A 17,990-nucleotide genomic window follows, 5' to 3' on the forward strand; every position below is an offset into this window, starting at 1 on the left:
ATCCATTCATTGTTACACTTGGAGCTTCTGTGATGTGTTCTGCGCTGTTCCAGGTGTTGGGGATGCAGCAATGCATGAAAGAAAACAGCCCGATGAGGACTGGGGGCCCCAGAGCTTACATTCTACTGAGGGGCAAGGTTAGATCATAAAGAGCAAGAGACGAAGGAGGGAAATACGTGCTCTACAGACGATTCCTATAGGGGGATGGTAAGGGCGGTGACAGGCTAACACTCAGTGGGTGACATGTATGCTGAGATGAAAGGTAATAGGAATTAGCCTGGGAGGTCATGGGCAGAATGTTCCAGGCAGACAGAACAGGAAGTATAGAGACCTGAGAGGTGGCTTCTGGGGCAGCGGAAATAGGACTGAGATGAGGGGGAGGGAAGGTGGGCAGGGACCAGGGCCCACTGCATAGATGTCTCTGTAGTGCAGGGGAGTGACACCAGGGAAGGGTGTAGACCTGGGGAGGAGACAGAGGGTGGATGGGGGTATCCTGTGATGTGCTATCTACATAGATCTCTGTGGCTTCGAGACAGTGGAATGTGGGGTGGGGGAAGACGGGGCAGAGTTTTGGTGAGGGGCCTCACAGGGGTCTGCAGGGAGCCCTGGGGCTGGCACTGGGGTGGTCATCACAGAGGTGGAGGAGCAGGACTGATGGGGCTGTGTTTGACTGTTGTGGGGTCTGAGAAGAGGAATGAAGGAGGACTCAGAACTTTTATGATCACACGTATATTATCTGCGGTACTTTAAGAAAATCATAGTAAAATCTTTGCAGGGAAATCCGGAAAAAAAATCAGCTGTGTGTGGATGTAGTACACTGAGTGAAAAGCTTTTTTCGAAGGAATAGAGAGGGGAGTAGTCATGTCCATTTGGACGTCCATGAGGTTTCGACCATCCATGAAGGCCCTGGGGATCAGAGGGTCTCACCTCTTAGGCGCTCTTACAACAGGGCCTCCCAGGGCAGCTCCAGGAGGGGCTCGAGGGCAGGGTGAGAGTTCCCAAGGTTGATGCCTCTACTGCCTTAGTGGAGCCGATATGATGCTACTCGTGGAGATGCCAAGATGAACACTCAATGGACTGCAGCAGAGTGCAGAGCCAGTGGAAGAGAAAGACTCACGGACTATAAATGCTCATGGAGGTGGCGTGTGCACCCGCTGCTGGCGCTGTGCCCGGCTCTCGAACTGTCCCTGCAACAGGTTGGGTGTTGGGTGGGAGGTCAGGGAGGGTCTCTGGAGGACGTGGTCCTGAGCTGAATGCTGAAGGAGAAAGAGGAGTTATCCACGGTGCTTTACACACTTTCAGGGGCATATGAATCACTTGAAGATCTCGTTACAAAGCAGATTGAAATTCATAAGGTCCTGGGTGGGCCTGAGTCCCTGCACTGCTCCCAAGTGATGTCCATGCTGGGAATCCACATAGAATAACAAGGATCTTGAGATGAATGAGAGGAAAAGTGTCGGGAAGATAAAGAGGACAGTGCCATTTCTGGTCAGGGTTCTGCGCAGACACAGACAGGAAGGTACAGACAGCCTGGCAGAGCAGATGTACAACTTCTGCCGGAAATCTGCTCCCAATTATCCTCTCAAACGCTGCTAACTACATGGACGGATCCTGTCCCAAGTACACGACCTGTTTCAGAGGAGCATGAGGAACCACAGACTTGGGGTCGCTCTTGGGGAAGCCAGCCACGGAAGACTTGCTTTAGCTTCAGAATGCTCTAGTCAGTCCACAGCCCCACATCCCCTTGCTTTCAGCCCAGACCTGGAAACCCCTCTTGACCCGTCCTTGTTCCTCACCGTCTACATCCAATGCATCAGGCAGTCCATAGATATTTCCCTCAAACTCCCTCTGTTCTCTTCTCTCCATCTCTGCCACCACCCTCCAGTATAAACCACCACTCTCTCTCTTCCCTGGGTCACTGTCACTCTGCTGACCGTCCTTCCTACTGGGCCCAGGTCACCGTGCTTCCTCCCATCGACCTCCTCTCGGCAGACACAGCAGACTCTTTAACCCATGACCTGGGCAGGGCCAGAACAAAGCCTGGCTTGGACGTGTCTGACCAAGGTGGGGCTGACTCCTGCTCTCACCCCCATGTCTCCTGCCTCTGGGTCACAGATGGCAAGGGTGGGCTCACATCCCACTGCTGTCTGGACAGCTCTGTTGGTGCTTGTTTTGTCCCTGGCATGTTATGGATAGCTCCCCTTTACACTCATAAAATGGCTCCAGTTACGACAAGAAATTAGATAGTCACAAAACTAATACCTTGCACGAGTTCAAACTTTTCCAAATAGTAGTGCAACATTTTAAAAAATATATAAGCTCATGAGAAAAACAGACGACATGATTTCAATCCAAATCTAAATGCAGCCTCGGACAGTTGAAGAATCATCACTATTTTGTCAATTTAGCCAGAGTGAGGACATCACGTTTTTGGTTCAGATGATTTCACATTCCTTCTTCCAGGCCAAATAGAAGCCATCTTTGTTTTGAGAAGCTCACAGTAAGAACTGAATGATATCAGGGATAACATAACACCAAATATGTTGGATTCAAGTCAAGGCCTTTCCAACTTATTGAGGAACCAGAAGGGACTGCTCTTGAAAATCTTTTTGCAAGAGTCCAAGTAATGTAGATTTCAAAGATTGAAATCATCTTGTGAATTATAGATAAATAACGCCTATGTTTGTTCGACTCAGTTACAAGCACGTTTTGTGGGGAAGTAAGAGATTGAGTCACAAGGTAGAAGGTAAAGACATGAAGTTGCTATACCCAGAAAAGGGCTCCTAGAAAGACAACACAAAGAGAAAGACAGCACAGTAGTGATCTCCTTGTGCTGGGGCTCCTCCCTGCCAGGCTCTGATTCAGTGGCTCTTGGGTGGGGCCCAGACATCTGTATTTTAAATATATTAAATATGAATTAGTATCCTGGTTAGAAGCACAGCACATTTTATTGATAAAGAAACCACAACAGCAAGCAATCTGCTCAATATGACAATTAATTGCGATAAACCAGAAACTCCATTTCTCTACCATTTCTTTCAAGTGGAATATAAAATTACTTAGTGGATATTTTTCAAGAGCTACACACACATACACACCCACAATGAAAAGATGCTCAACATCATTAGCTATCAGGGAAATGCAAATCAAAACTACAATGAGGTATCACCTCACTCCCGTCAGAATGGCTATCATTAACAAGACAGGAAACAACAAATGTTGGAGAGGATGTGAAGAGATGGGAACCCTCCTACACTGCTGATGGGAGTGCAAACTGGTGCAGCCACTATGGAAAGCAGTATGGAGTATCCTTAGAAAATTAAGGATAGATCTACCATATGATCCAGCTATTCCACTGCTGGGTATTTATCCAAAGAACTTGAAAACACAAAGGCATAAAGATACTTGCACCCCTGTGTTCATTGCGGCATTATACACAATAACCAAGGCTTGGAAGCAACCTAGGTGCCCATCAAGGGACGAATGGATAAAGAAGACGTGGTATTTATACACGATGGAATACTACTCAGCCATAAGAAATGGCGAAATCCAGCCATTTGTGACAACATGAGTGGACCTTGAGGGTATTATGCTGAGTGAAATAAGTCAGAGGGAGAAAGTCAAATACCATATGATCTCACTCATAAGTAGAAGATAAAAATGACAAAAAAAAAAAACCACATAGCATTGGAGATTGGACTGGTGGTTCCCATTGGGGAAGCGGGGAAGGGGGAGGGCAAAAGGGGTGATTAGGCTCACATGTGAGGAGATGCACTATAATTAGTGTTCGGGTGGTGAACATGATGTAATGTATCCAGAATTTGAAATATGATGTACATCCGAAAAAAATAAAAATTTAAAAAAAAAAGAAAAAGAAGAATTCAATAATTTGGATAGTGTGTCCATAAAGTTGCTTTGAGATTATTGAGGAAAACTGTTGTAGAAATATAATGTGGTGATTTCATTATAATAATATTAGTATCAAACTGGGAAAAAGTAGCCAATGAATAACAATAATTCTTTTCCAGTTAACAAATTTGTGCCATATTTTATCAAGTTCTAAGAAGTACAGCTGCCTTTTGGAGATAGTCTTGGTCCAGCATTTAAATTGAGCAGTGTCATAATAGTGTTTCATAGTTTAAAACTGAGAAAGTAAGGCGATGTCATGCATTTAGCAGATTCTTTAAATTATTATGCTGTATTGCTGATAAGAAATGAAATCTTTCATGTATTTTTAATTCTTGAAAGGAGTGGTAAAACGTGGGAAGGAAAGATGTATATTCAGACACAGGCCTCCTTTGAAAACACTACCTGCGCGCTGAAGGAATGTGGAGTATTGGAGTGATCAGAGTCTGAGGAAGTTTTCAAGGCAATGTTCTAGATACAAAAACTCTTTTTGAACATTTTCTTAACTTTATGTGAAATATATTTTTATTTGAAAGTTGACCATGGCTTAACTAATTCTTCAAATATGGCAGGAGTTTTTATTTTTTTTAATTGCTTGTTTTCTTTTTTAAGTAAAAAGTCTATTACTGACAGGACTATAGCATAGACAGAGCCTGGCTAATTTTAAGTGTGTCATCTATTGGTTGTAGTACTGACAAAACATCTGTGTTTTGACGTGAAAGTCTCTAATGCTAAATACATATGATTACTTGTATAAGCTAGAATATAACTGTTTATGACTGGGCGTCTCTTTTAGAAGGAATAAAATACATGTTTTTTTAATGACTAGAAAAATTTAGCTTTTAAACTAAAATATCCCATAGAAGTTACATTTGGGGCTTGTGGGGAAATTTTCATTTACTCATACCTGAGTACATCAGAAGATAAAGTAAATTATGTCACTTGATTTGAAGAACATATATTTTTGAACCTTCACTTAATATTCAAGAAGTTGTTACATTTTCACTAGTTAGTGGGACAATGATTGGCCTTTAGTGCATTTTCACCTTCCATTTTTGAGAGAAGAAAAAGAAACATTTCAAGGAAAGCTTGTATTCTGTATCATAGAGAATTAAGAAGTGGTGTACCTGGTGTTTGATATTGTTTTGGTAACATTCTATACTGTAATTTAATACTCTGTTGAATTCTGGGAAAAAGCCCAAATCATTTAGAGTATTAACAACACTTTTAGGTAATTTTTTTCATTACTTGGATTTCCTGTCCAGATTGGATATTGTGAATTGTCAGATGAGTGCCTCCCACCTCCAGCTTAAATTGGAAATAAAATTGTGTTGGAGTTTGGCAGTAAAAAATGTAAATGCAAGGAGGCAGCAATGCAGGATACTAAGATATCATAGGTGAACTTAATAGTCAGAGGAGAGATTCTTCGAAGTTTTTGTGTGATGGCAAACTCTGTCATAGACATGACCATACCAGGCTTTTGCCCACTTGAAATTAAATAGTAATATTCTTTCTTTCATGATCATTAAATTCTTTTGAACTTTTTTAAAACAGGAAAAAAACAGTATATGCCCACCAGAACGAGATGTGCTACAATTGAGCAATCAAAGAATGGATCAAAAGATAAGAGGGATTTGGGTAGGTAATTTTAGCACAGAAAATAATGCCACATATTGGCTTAAGTTTTAGAGAAGTTAATATAACACATTGGAGTAAGTGTTAAGTGTTACCAATTTAGAATCAGTTTATTTGGTAAGGATTGCATAGAAAGTGAGAAAAATGTTGAAGTTCTGTCCTAGAACTCTGCTCGTAGTTATGTTGCTTGGCCAGCCTCAAAGTGATCTAAAGGACAAGTGACAGATCCAGGTCTAGTGCTCTCATCTCTGCTGAGGGCAGATCACGTATGTTCAGCAGTTTAGGAGTTTATTAACTGAACCCTGGTATTTTTCCCACCCCCCACATTTGTTAAACAAGTAACTTCAGATAGAAAAAAATTAATGCCATGAAAGTTAAATCTCTTTTTCCGTAGAGATTTCTAATGTAGAAAACTGTTTTGATGATTCACTGAAAGTTAAGGTTAAGCTTAAAAATGAGATTCTACAATGCTCTGAAAGTTACTTGTAAATGATTGCATGCAATTAGGCTTACATTCTATTACAATGTTCTGTAGAATGACTTGTATAACTTTGTGAGTTTTCTTTAATTTTAGGGAAGAATGGTAGCCATGGACCTTTGTACTTTTTGTTGACTCATATAGAATGTTAACTTTAATTTTTTTTCACAATTTTAGTTTGAAAACATAGTAAAGTTGATGACAGAATTCCCAAATGGCTCCTTTGCTATTCACTTTGCCTTCTTACCAATGCTGCCATTATAATTTTAGCAGGAATTATTAAAAACAGAACAAGACCATTTGGAGCTGAGCTGTTCAACATAGTTGCCAACGGGCACATGTGACAACTTAGATTTAAATATAAATTAAAATTAAATAATATTGAAATTCAGTTTCTATGTTGCACTAGACACATTTTAAATGCTCAGTAGTAGGCAGATGTGGCTAGTGGTCACCCTACTGGACAGCGCAGATAATAGTACATTTCCATCATCATAGAAAGTTCTAGTGGAGAGCACTGTTTTAGAGAATCTGAGCTCCGCAGTAAGAAGATTAGAAAAGTAGGAACATCTTAAGAGAGCTGACTGAGGGCAGAGGAGAATGGGAGAGTCAGGTAGGAAACACAATTTACATTATTTATGTCTTCTTGATTTTAAGTATTCTTTTAGCGTGATACCTTATTCTATTTGTCCTTTGACTTACTAGAAAAAATTTTATATGGATAAAGCCTATGTTCTTAAGTCTTCTAGTTAGTGCCACTATGAAGATGACTCACTAATTTTTATGTCTATTCCATAGTCTAGATATCAACCTTTATTTGCTTAATATTTATTGATTGCCTAATATGTATTAGATAGGTTTTTAGGCCATTAGAAAAAACACAAAGTGTCAGTTTACATAGGGCGAAGACAGACAGTAAGCAATAAATAAATAATGTCAGGCAGTGGTAAGTTCATGAAGAACAAGAGAGCAAGGTCAAGGGACAGATGGTGACAGGGGTGCGGTTGTAGGTCAGGCATGGGATATGCTATTTTAGATAGAGGATCCGTCAGGGAATGTTTCTTGGATGAGGTCACATTTATACAGATACCTGAGTGAAGTGAGGGAGGGAAGCTCGTGGATGTCTGAGGGAAATGCATCCCAGGCTGGGGCCTCCAGGCAGGAGTATATTTGGCTCAGGAGATGAATAGGGAGGACGTCACTGTGGCTGAAGCAGAATGAGTGAGGGCGAGAATGGTAGTATTCTCCCTTCTCAGCTCCTGCTGACCATCCCTATGTTCGTATTTGCCTTTCTCTCTTAAGGGCATCCCCATCCTTCTGGGGACCCAGTGATTTTATTTTGTATTAAAGGTTTAGTTTTTTTACTGCTCTTCCTAATCTCCCAAGACAGCCATTTAGTCTGCAGTTCTATGAGTTTTTGTCTGCGTACTTTTCCTTTAGTTGCTCCTGCCCTGATACATATTCTTACTACAACTCTTCTCTAACTGTTGTTCAACACTTAACCTCCTAACTCCCCAAACAGAGTTCTTTCTGCTCATATCATTCCCCTGCCTAGAGATCTTCGCTGGTGGTAAATATAAATGTGGTTATATAAAAAAGTGTTTCACCTATGCCTGGGCTTATGTAAATAAGGAAAGCAAGGAAAATCACTTTCTTCTAAAGTCAAAATCTCTGCATATATTGTAGTTCAATTAGATTATGGGCTAAGTGGATTTCTTTTGAACTAACTTGGAAGGCTTTTGTCATTTCATACACTGTCTTCATGGGAAAATGAGTTATGAGTTGTAAACAATGCATACAGTTAAAGTCTGCTTCATTGACCAGTTGATGATTGCCTGTATTTCGGATTTAGCAGAAAAATGTTTGGTAGTTGGTATTTAAGTTTTACTCAAATGCTAACTCTTTGGAATGTACAAGATTTTTTTAGGTTGAGTGTTATGTTTTGGTATATATACTTGTGACCTTACAGAAAAAATGTTTTAATTTGAGCAGTCTTGAACATGTTGAAGATTCCTGTTCATAGGCTTTTGTAATGTGTGATTTTCTACACTGGTATCCAACTAACACTAACATGCTTGTGCCCTTGAGTTGTGTTCACACTAATACTAGAGGGAGGGTTGGTTAAAACAAAGTTTGAGTGTTTTGCCAAGGTCCTCGCTTGGTACAGATATAAAAATATTTATAATACTTTGGTATTTGGATGGGATTTTTACATAGGCTCAACTTTTATTTAGTTTGGCCAATTAGAAATTGTTTCCGCCAAGTTTATTCTATGTTCCTTTTTGAGTGTGAGCGTATAAGAAAATCACAGAGGGCTAGTTTTCATTGTGAAATTGATAGTTCATTACGTGTTTTTGGAAGTCATTCCCCTAACTCCAGAAGAAGAAGAAATTCAGGTTTTACCATTCTAGTAAAATAACATTTTATTTTCTTAATATCTGGTTTTAAAATCTTATCTGTATTTAGTATGCGAGTAAGTTATAATAGTCTTTCACGATTGCTGTATTCTAAAATATCTTCTGGAAAGAAGAGGATTTATGTAGTAATGGGAACATCCTGGAAAAAATTATGATAATTATAGTGAAGCTACAAATAATAAATAAACTTTCTCCACTGCTTAAAGGAAAACGTCTCAGCTTTTCAGTTAAGGACCGATAACTTCTCGCCAACCAACCTTTCTAGCATCAAAGGCTACTATTGCTTGTTTCTTCCTCTGCCCTCACTCAATACTTCTGACACCAGATATGTGAGTTTTTACCCCACACCTGACCAATTTTCTGATACCAGCTGAGTGTCCTGCAATTCAGTTCAATTCTGACACTACCTGGAGTTGGTATCGGATCCCACAGGTTAAGGGCTCAGTTGCACACAACTGCCTCCACCTAAGATGCCAGTTACAAGTAATGGGTTCCCAGGTTACTCACACTTCTCTCTGGCTGGGCTACAAATTGAGGGTTCCCATGACCCCCTCCTCAAGTTTGATAATTTGTTACAGTCGCTCACAGAACTCAGGGAAACACATTTACCCGTTTATTATATAGTAAAGAATATGATAACGGATACAGATGGATAGCCAGATGAAGAGATGCATAGGGCAAGGTCTGGAAGGGTCCTGAGTGCAGGAGCCTCTGTCTCATGGATTTGGGGTACGCCACCCTCCCACCATGTGGATATGTCACTAACCCAGGAGCTCTCGGAGCCCTGTACTTCAGGGATTTCTATGGAGACTTCATCAGGTGGGCTTGATTGATTATTAATTTAATTTCCAGCCTCTCTCTCCTTCCCAGAGGATGGGAGATGAGGCTCAAAGTTCCAAGCTTCTAATCATGGTTTGGTTTTTCTGGTGATCAGTGCCCACCCTGAAGCTATACAGGAGGCCACCAAGAGTCGTCTCATGAGAACAAAAGATGCTCCTATCACCCAGGAAGTTCCAAGTGATTTAGAAGCTCTGTGTCAGGATCCAGGGTCAAAGACCGAAGATGCTAGAAGCGTCTTTATGGCTTACCTTGCTCTTTGAATGGATTGTTTACCTATGCATGATTTTGTAATACTGTGCATTGGTAATTTGGAAAAGATTTCCTTCCAAATCTTGGAAGAACGTCTGCATCATAAAACAAATTAAAATTGTCAATATCACCTGATTTCACCAGAAATCCTTTAAGTATTGGGGAAATATCAAGCTCATAATGGTAGAAACAAGTTTTCCAAAATTCTGATTTTTGCTTGAAAATTCTGTGTTAATCATTGTCAACAAATGCTGTCATTCATTCTCCCTCATGTGACAGGTTCACTTTATTTTCGAGAAAACATCTGTCAAATACTCAAGTCTGCATAATCATAGTTTGTGGTTTGTCAGTTGTTCTTTCAAGTAAAAAGTGTTCCATGAAAAAAAATCAGTTCAGTTTGCAACTCAAGCGTTGCACTTGTGTTTTTTCTTTAGCAACAGTGTGCTTTGGATATACAGCAGAAGTACTGTGCATACTTATTTGTCATGTAGAATTAAAAGAAAATTTAAATCAGTATTTGAGATTTAATAAAATTGATTTTTCCCTTTTTATCAAGGACTTAAGAGAAACTGGCTTTTTCTTTTTTGAGTAACGAGTGTGCCTGTTTGTGAGTAATAACAATGAATTGCTCACACAACTTGGTGCCACTGCCTTGATTTGTGTGCTAAGATGCAGCAGTTTAATGCATTGTTGTTTCGTATCATCAGTGCCAATATGACCACGGTAGAAAAGGCAGATAACACCTTAATATTATTATGAGAATATATTTTACTTAAAGACCTCCTTTCCCTCATAGGGCCATAGGGGATCCCTGAGGATCCATGGACTCCACTTGGAGAACTGCTACTATGGAGGAAAGCCCACTGGATTTAATAGAAGACTTAAATTTGAAGTCTCGCCGCCATTTTTTATTCTTATGATGATATACTTCATTTCTCACAATGTCAGTTATCTGTCTCTTGTATCAGATAGAGTTAAAAATATCTTGCCTTGTGTTTTGCTTTTGTGTTGCTTGAGTTACAATTGATAAATTATGAAAAAGCTCTAAGTTTAAGTTGTTGCTATTTCTGAGTGAGTTTCTGCCTTAGCTGGTTTGGTTTACTTGTCAGTCACGAAACAGTAAACACTCTAGATAGTTTCATAGAAGAAATTTAATCCAGAGGATTAGGTTCTTAAAGAAATCACTGGAAGCACTGGAGAGAGGATCTCTAGCTCAGCTTTCAGAAATGACTCCTGGATTCTTGTGGGACTCGCCAGCCAGGGAAGCTCTCCCTCTGCCACAATCAGGAGGGTAGTGAGTGAGTGAATCAGGAGGCTGCCTCTGGGACTCCTGGGTTCAAGAACATGCTTCTGTAGCTGCAGCCCAGAGAAGAATAAGCATCCAAGATTAGGTAACTGCCGCTGAGCTCTGCCCGGACATTGGAATGCAGAGTCTAGTTGCCGCTTCTACTCTTATCTCTTGACATCCCTGAAGCTGGAAATTGGACACTGGAATGCCACTGTGGAACAACCCACATCTCTTCAGTCATGCTGGAGAGAACAGCCAAAAGCAGCAGGAGTAGGGCTTCCCCCTCACTCTGCCTTCCAAAGCTCATGTTAGTGCATCCAGTTGGTGGAACCTAAATTTTATCCAGAACCTTAACTGCCCATGAATTGGGAAAATAGATTTGTTTGTATCTTTTAATCTTTCCAGCTTCTATAGTTGAATAAAGCATACTTGGAGGATGAGAGAATGGAGTCTGAGGGCTAATTGATCATATCCCCAAAACCTGTTTTTCTGCTGCTTGGTGATTTTCAAATTGTTTCCCTTACTTCCATTATTCTCTCTTTACTCACCTCTATTCTAGTCATTATTTAATGACCAAGGTAGTTCTCATTTTCATAAGGCCATTTCATCCCTCTCTAGTCCTGACTTCTGCTTCATCAATATTTAAGTTGTTATACCCCGGTGACACCCATGTTCAGCCGTGGTCGACCTGTACTTAGGTCTTGTAAGCCGGACTCAGAAAGCCTTTGGCCTGCTGATAGATCTAGGCATGCTCCATCGTTTTAGTTACCTTGCTATGTGTTCTACATTTTACTTGACTGAATTTTTTTGGACCCTACTTACTACATTTTTGTGAGGTTTTATTATACTTTCTAAGAACATTAAAAAAAAATCTTCCATGGCCAGTTATTATTTCTAATATTTTTAATATCCTTGTAAGCTACCCTTTGGAGAAAAAGTGTGGATAACAATAGAAATAGGCCAATATATATTATTTATTTCTTATTAAGTGTGGAATATTCTTTTCTAGCCTCTGTATGTAACCCTATAGCTAGATGGTAAAATGCAAGCATCTTATCTCCCATCACCTACTCCTTTTTGTTTGTCTCCCTTTTATAAAATTCTAGGATTACAATGAAAAAAAATTAGTTTTTAACATGTCTCAAATACAAATAAATGAAAGGAATACAAAACTTGTCCAAAATACCCAGAAGCAAAATCCCAACCACACAAAGATAAGGTAATAACAGATATGGTTTTTTCTTTCTCATCATATTGTTTTATAATCCCCTACTTGGCAACATATTATGGTTCTTACCATTGTTTAAACAATAATGTGAGTATTATCGGCATCTTTTGGGTTAAGGAAATTGATGAATATCTACTGGGAAATTGGTTAAAAAGTGTTTTTTCTGTAGGTGGTAATAGTTGTAGCCTTTATTCTTTGGAAAAAGAATACTTATAGCATCAAAACTATTTTCTTTGCTTAGTGTATTTCTTTTTGTGAAATGCAAACATTTTTAAATTAAAATTATTTAGTAAACTGAATGATTATTAAATAATTCAGATGGTAGAGAAGTGTTTGAAATAGAAAGTGAGAGATCCTTACACTTCCTCCTCCATAACCCTCTTCATCAAACTTAACCACTGTTGACAATTTGGCACATTCTTCCAGACTTTAAAACAATGTGTATGTAAACGTATATATATCTACGGTCAGTTAGTTTCTGAAACATAATTTTTGAGAGCTCAGTTGTTAATTATTATACTTTGATAGACAACGTCTAGGTGGTATTGTGGATGAACTGTAACGTGTGTATATTTGGATTAACTTCCAAAAGCGTAAATGTAAATGTTTAATTATGTTAATTTCAAATTTGTTTGGTAAAGAAATTTTTTAGCAGTCTTCCTGCTTATTATATACTTTTAATCAGGGACTTCATAGTAAATATTGTTTCCTCTGTAATGAAAAATATTTATGCCCTTATTGCTTTTAGCTATATTTTAGAGAGAGTAACATTGTTTCGAAGTATGTTCCATTTAAAATGTTTGTATTCTCTTCAGAAAGGATCTTATAGAGAATTATGTTGGTGCTGACTTTGGTTTGAAAGGGTATAGTGGGTGTAAAATCTCCATGATAAGAATTACCTTTCATTCTGTTTGACTTTTCATTTTGAGAAAGTTAGTTTTGCTTTTCAGATGTGATTGATCTCACTGGAGATGATAAAGATGATCTTCAGAGAGCAATTGCCTTGAGTTTGGCGGAATCAAACAGGGCGTTCAGGGAGACTGGAATGACTGATGAGGAGCAAGCCATTAGCAGGTAAAAACCTAATTTATATAAAGTGGATATAAGTTCTGTTTATAATAGAAATAATAATTGGCTTTAATTAATTTCAAGAGGCACAAAATATACTTTGTTATTCTAAATAAATTATGAATATATTTCAGTATTTTTTTTATATTTTATGTAACCAAAATTTTCATTTTCTAGTTCCAATTGCGTTTGAAGCTTAGATTTTTAGGACTTTGGAGTGGCATTATGGGCACTAAATTTAGGTGTATGTTTCAATGTTTCTCTGATTTTTTTTTTCCTCCTAATCCGTTTTGGATACATCGTCCAATTCAATTTATAGTCGTTTATAGAAGGCGTCTGCAAACATTTTCCTGTAAAAGGCCAATGGTAAATATTTTAGGCTTTGTTGACCATATGGTTTCTGTTGCAGTTACTCAGTCTGGTGTTGTAGTATAAAAGCAGTTATAGATAATACATTATTTAATGAGTGTGGCTGTGGTCCAGTAAATCCTGATTTACAAAAATAGGCTGCCAGCTGGATTTGGTCCATGGGCTGCAGTTTACCAACCTCTGATCTATAATATGGTAGTATGTTTATAGGGGTTTTTTTTTTTTTTAAAGAATTAGGCAAGATTCTAAGAGATGTGATAAAATGCATCTTTTGATTTAATAAGGAAAACTTTTTAGTTTAAAGCAATTTGATCTACTGAAGGATCAAATAAATAAATTTGATTTTATCACAAAAGAATGTTGACTAAAAAAAACTTTAAATTATAACTAGCTGCAGTCATGTGCTGCATAATGAAATTGTGGTCAGTGATGGACCGCATATATGATGGTGGTCCCATCAGATTAGTACCATATACCCTAGGTGTGTAGGAGGCTATACCATCTAGGTTTGTGTAAGTACTGTCTAGGATGCTCACACGATGGCGAAATCACCTAATGATGCATTTTTCAGAATGTATCCCTGTCGTTAAGTGACGCATGACTGTGTAATCTTCTAAACAACTCTTTGCAAGCAGTGATAACTCTGTCTTACTGAAGAAGAACTGTATCTTTTAAGAGGTTAAATGATTTTCCAAAGGTACACAGCTAAGATGGGTCTTATGACTCCAGTGTTCTTTTCTCTGTAGCAGAGTTGTTTGGTAGCAGAATGTGCCAGCTTCCTCACATAATTTCCCTTGGCACAGTATCAATAGTATATGTCTTTCTAAGTAATCTGAGATTACTGTATTGTAGGAGTTGTCTCAAAATGCTATGTTTAGCAAAGGCACATAATTTTTATTAGTAATACTTTTTAATGTTTTTAAATGATACTTCGGAAAGTACTTTTTAAGACGTTATTTTAAGATGGAAAGACAATTAAAATTCATTATTCTCTTTCATTGCAGTTAATAGTATTTAACACCAGTAATTTTAAATGAAAGCCAAAAATACATAAACTATCTTTAGACATTTTAGTTAGGCTTATTTTGTAAAGGATTTGGAGAAATTATAAAATTAGGTTTTGTCTTAAAGAAATAGATTGGAATGAAATAATTATCTTGAATATTATAAAACTTGACAGTACTTCAGCTTTGTTGAGAAATATTTGAATCATGAAATCCATGAGTTGGATTTCATATTTAAGGGGAATGATCTATTATGTAAAAAAGAGGTTATAAAACAGAATATATACTGTGTTACAAATATTATTTTAAAGAGTGTACTTTTTATGAATTTATAGTAGTATATAAATTTTAAAAACTCTGGAAGCTTATATACCAAATGGTATCAGTAGTTTTCTATTATGTGTTTTCTCATTAAAAGAACATGTACTAATTAATTAGATAATAAACAGTAGAAATAACTTAAAAGTTAAGGGATTAAAACTATTCCTAATCTGTTACTAAGTTCAATGTATATGTTATATATTGTTTTAGATACTTATTTTTGTCCAAATGGAAAAGAAAATAAGATACTGCTCTTTTTTATTCTTGGTCTTTTACATTTTAATGTACTTTTAAAATAGTATATATTTTATAAATACTTTTATTGTAGATAACATTACAGAGATTTGGCATAGTGTAATATGCTGTAAAATTTTACATAAAATTATACTCTGTAGAAGTAAAAAGTCATATTAATTTACTGTTGCTAAATGTTATTTTTTTGTTATGTGTAAGTTTTATAATTTATAGTTAACAGTGTCAAATGCAAAATAGGCAGTTAATAAGCACATATGTAAATCACATTGTATCAGTAAAAAGGAAATGTCAGGATTCTAGCTAAACATTTAGCAAAGATGTGTTTGTTTCTATGGGTTTTATTAAGGCTTGGAAGTCTAAATTCGAAAGGGAAAATGATGCAAATTATATGTCATGCTTAAAAGTAAATTTAACTACTTGTTCGTTACCCAAGTTCATATGACAAAATCTTGCCAAAAGAAAATCCTAGAATCATCTGACTGTGGTTATATTTCAATAGATATACTTTAATATGAATTCACACAATTGGAATACTACATTATTATGTATAATTAGATGAGATAAAGCCTATCTTTTTATATCTTACAATCCTGTGTTTAGGCATTCATAAATTTCATGGTAAAATTTTTTATGTTGAACATCTTGGAAGTGTAATTCTTAATATAATTACTCCTTAATGTCTGCATTGGATGTATTATATTATAGTTATCTCTTGGTTGTCATTGCTTAGATAGAGAACAAGTAGAGTATGGTTAGTTGAAATTTACTAATGAGCTACATTGGGACTGGTTTGTGTCTCTGGCATATTTCTTGTGAAAATGGCTTGCCTCGTGAAATGACTTTGAACTAGCTGGATAGAAGGTAGGGCTAGGTTCTAGTTAAAACCGTTACAAAAAACACATCTCCAACTATTTCAAGAAATATAGTAGACTAAGACACATTTTCTAGTGGAAACAACCAGAATTTTGTGTTGTTTCTGTTGGATATAAAATATTGTAAAATTTTACTGAAATCAGGGTGAAAGCAGGAACCCAAAGAAGTAAGTTCAGCACACTGAAAGTCAGTTTTTGACATGATAATATTTGCTTGTATATAAATTGGCTTATGTGTATAAACTTCAGTTATGATATCCTTGTTGAACGTGGAAGAAATAAGTCAAAGAACATTGTGTATGGTAAGGAACTTTAATAGGAGATCTTGCCCCTTATTAAGTTGTTTGTCAAAGGGTGACATATTCACAATAAGGGTAAATCAGAAGTATCCCCCTCTTTCAGAACTCCTAGAGCACTACAAAGATGGTTACCTTGGCTCTGAAGGGTGCTGTTGGAGGTGATGAGACTTGCCCCTGAGAAGTTGTACCATGTTTTGCAGCTAATTTGTGTCACTTCAATGGTCCAATAAATACCGACTTGGGAATTTAGTTTTAAATGGTGTTGGATTTGTGTTGTCCATAGGTCCTGGCAGAATCAAAAATGCGTTCTCTCTCTAGGAAGTTGTCTTTATCCTTGGCCTCAAAGAATCCCCTGCAGTAACTTTAGAAGTTCTGCAAGTTCCACTAGTCAAAATTACCAAGCATAATTGGAAAAAAGTCACTGTGAGAATCAGCAAAAATAATAGGCAGCAAAAATGCACTCATGTATTTAGATATGGTGATCGATAGAACTATACTTTAGCTTTTAAAGGAGACAAGAAATGCTTGAAAATATGCCCTGACGAATTTGAAAAAGAACTGAAAATATATTCTGAAAATGAAAACCAGAATTACTGTAGTAAAAAAAATGTATAGGACCTAGGTTTAATAGCAGATTGGATGTAGTTAAAGGACATATTAGTAGACTGGAAGATATGTGAGGAGAAATTATCCAACTTCTAAGACAGCTAAAAAGATGGAAAATATGGAGAAGAAAGTGAGTAGGTCTAACACACATTAATTGGTGTTACACACGCGGAGAGGAGAGAGTGGGTTAGGCAAAATTTAAAGAGAGAATCACTGAGAATTTTTCAGAAGTGAAAAGATAACCTGTAATTTCATGAGGCCCAACAAATCGCAGTCAGGAAAATTTAAAGAAACCGTTACGCAGATTCATTATAGTGTTAGTCCAGAGCACTTAAGACTGAGAAAATCTTGGGCCAGCCCTGGTGGCCTAGGGGCTAATTTTGGTGTGCTTCTCTGTGGCGGCCTGAGTTCAATTCCCAGCTGTGAACCTACATCACTCCTCTGTCAGTGGCCATGCTGTGGTGGAGGCTTACATACAAAAAGAAGAAGATTGGCGACAGACTTTAGCCCAGGGTGAATCTTCCACAGCAGAAAAGAAGGAAAAAAGGAAAAGACTAAGAAAATCTTAAAAGTTTTCAGAGAAGAAAGGTGGAATTATCCTAAAGTTAGTGACAAATGAAACAAATTGACGCAGCAATAAGACGCATGAAAATAATAAAATGATTTTCAAAAATGAATGGAAAGAAAATAACTGCCAGAATTTTATACTCTGAAACTGTGTGGGGTAGTCTCACCAAGGCACTTTTCTTTGTGACTAAGGTTTCAAGGGCAGTTCTGAAAGACAAAGATTATTACTATCCCTCCTGTTTCCATGTTTCCTACACCCCTAGACGTGGGGTGCTTCTATTGCCTCCCCTGCCACAAAATCTGTGTGTCCCAGTAATTTTACCTTTTTTCCCAGTAATTTCCTACTTGTACCTGACTTTTCCTCCAGAAGGGCAGGTACAAGAGGAACAAAGACATTTTTATAAAATTAACACGGACTCGTTGTGCCTCCCACTTTGCCACTGTAGGGGAACTAGGTGAGCAGTGTACTCAACCAAATAGTGGTTATCTTCGCATTCTAAGACCACTCAGTTCGACACAGAAATCCAGGTATCTGAACTGGAGTTAAGTCTGGGAGCCTCCTGGAGGGTTTACCAACCAGGACGGCCT

The 17,990-nt window shown here is 37.6% G+C and overlaps 1 protein-coding gene across 2 annotated transcripts in view; it reads left to right on the plus strand.

Annotated features, from left to right (window-relative positions):
* Positions 1-5,446: 5,446 nt before the first annotated feature.
* LOC123277809 (ubiquitin carboxyl-terminal hydrolase 25-like) overlaps positions 5,447-17,990 on the plus strand; it is a 134,529-nt gene continuing 121,985 nt past the window's right edge. For both annotated transcript variants that reach the window (XM_070487737.1, XM_070487736.1), the window contains exons 1-2: positions 5,447-5,544; positions 12,992-13,115. In XM_070487737.1, the coding sequence (XP_070343838.1) occupies positions 5,475-5,544; positions 12,992-13,115 (194 nt within the window). In that variant the 5' untranslated portion in view covers positions 5,447-5,474. The remainder of the gene's footprint in view (positions 5,545-12,991; positions 13,116-17,990) is intronic.

This window comes from Equus asinus, chromosome 17 (genome assembly GCF_041296235.1).
Source record: "Equus asinus isolate D_3611 breed Donkey chromosome 17, EquAss-T2T_v2, whole genome shotgun sequence".
In the NCBI taxonomy this organism is placed as follows: domain Eukaryota; kingdom Metazoa; phylum Chordata; class Mammalia; order Perissodactyla; family Equidae; genus Equus; species Equus asinus.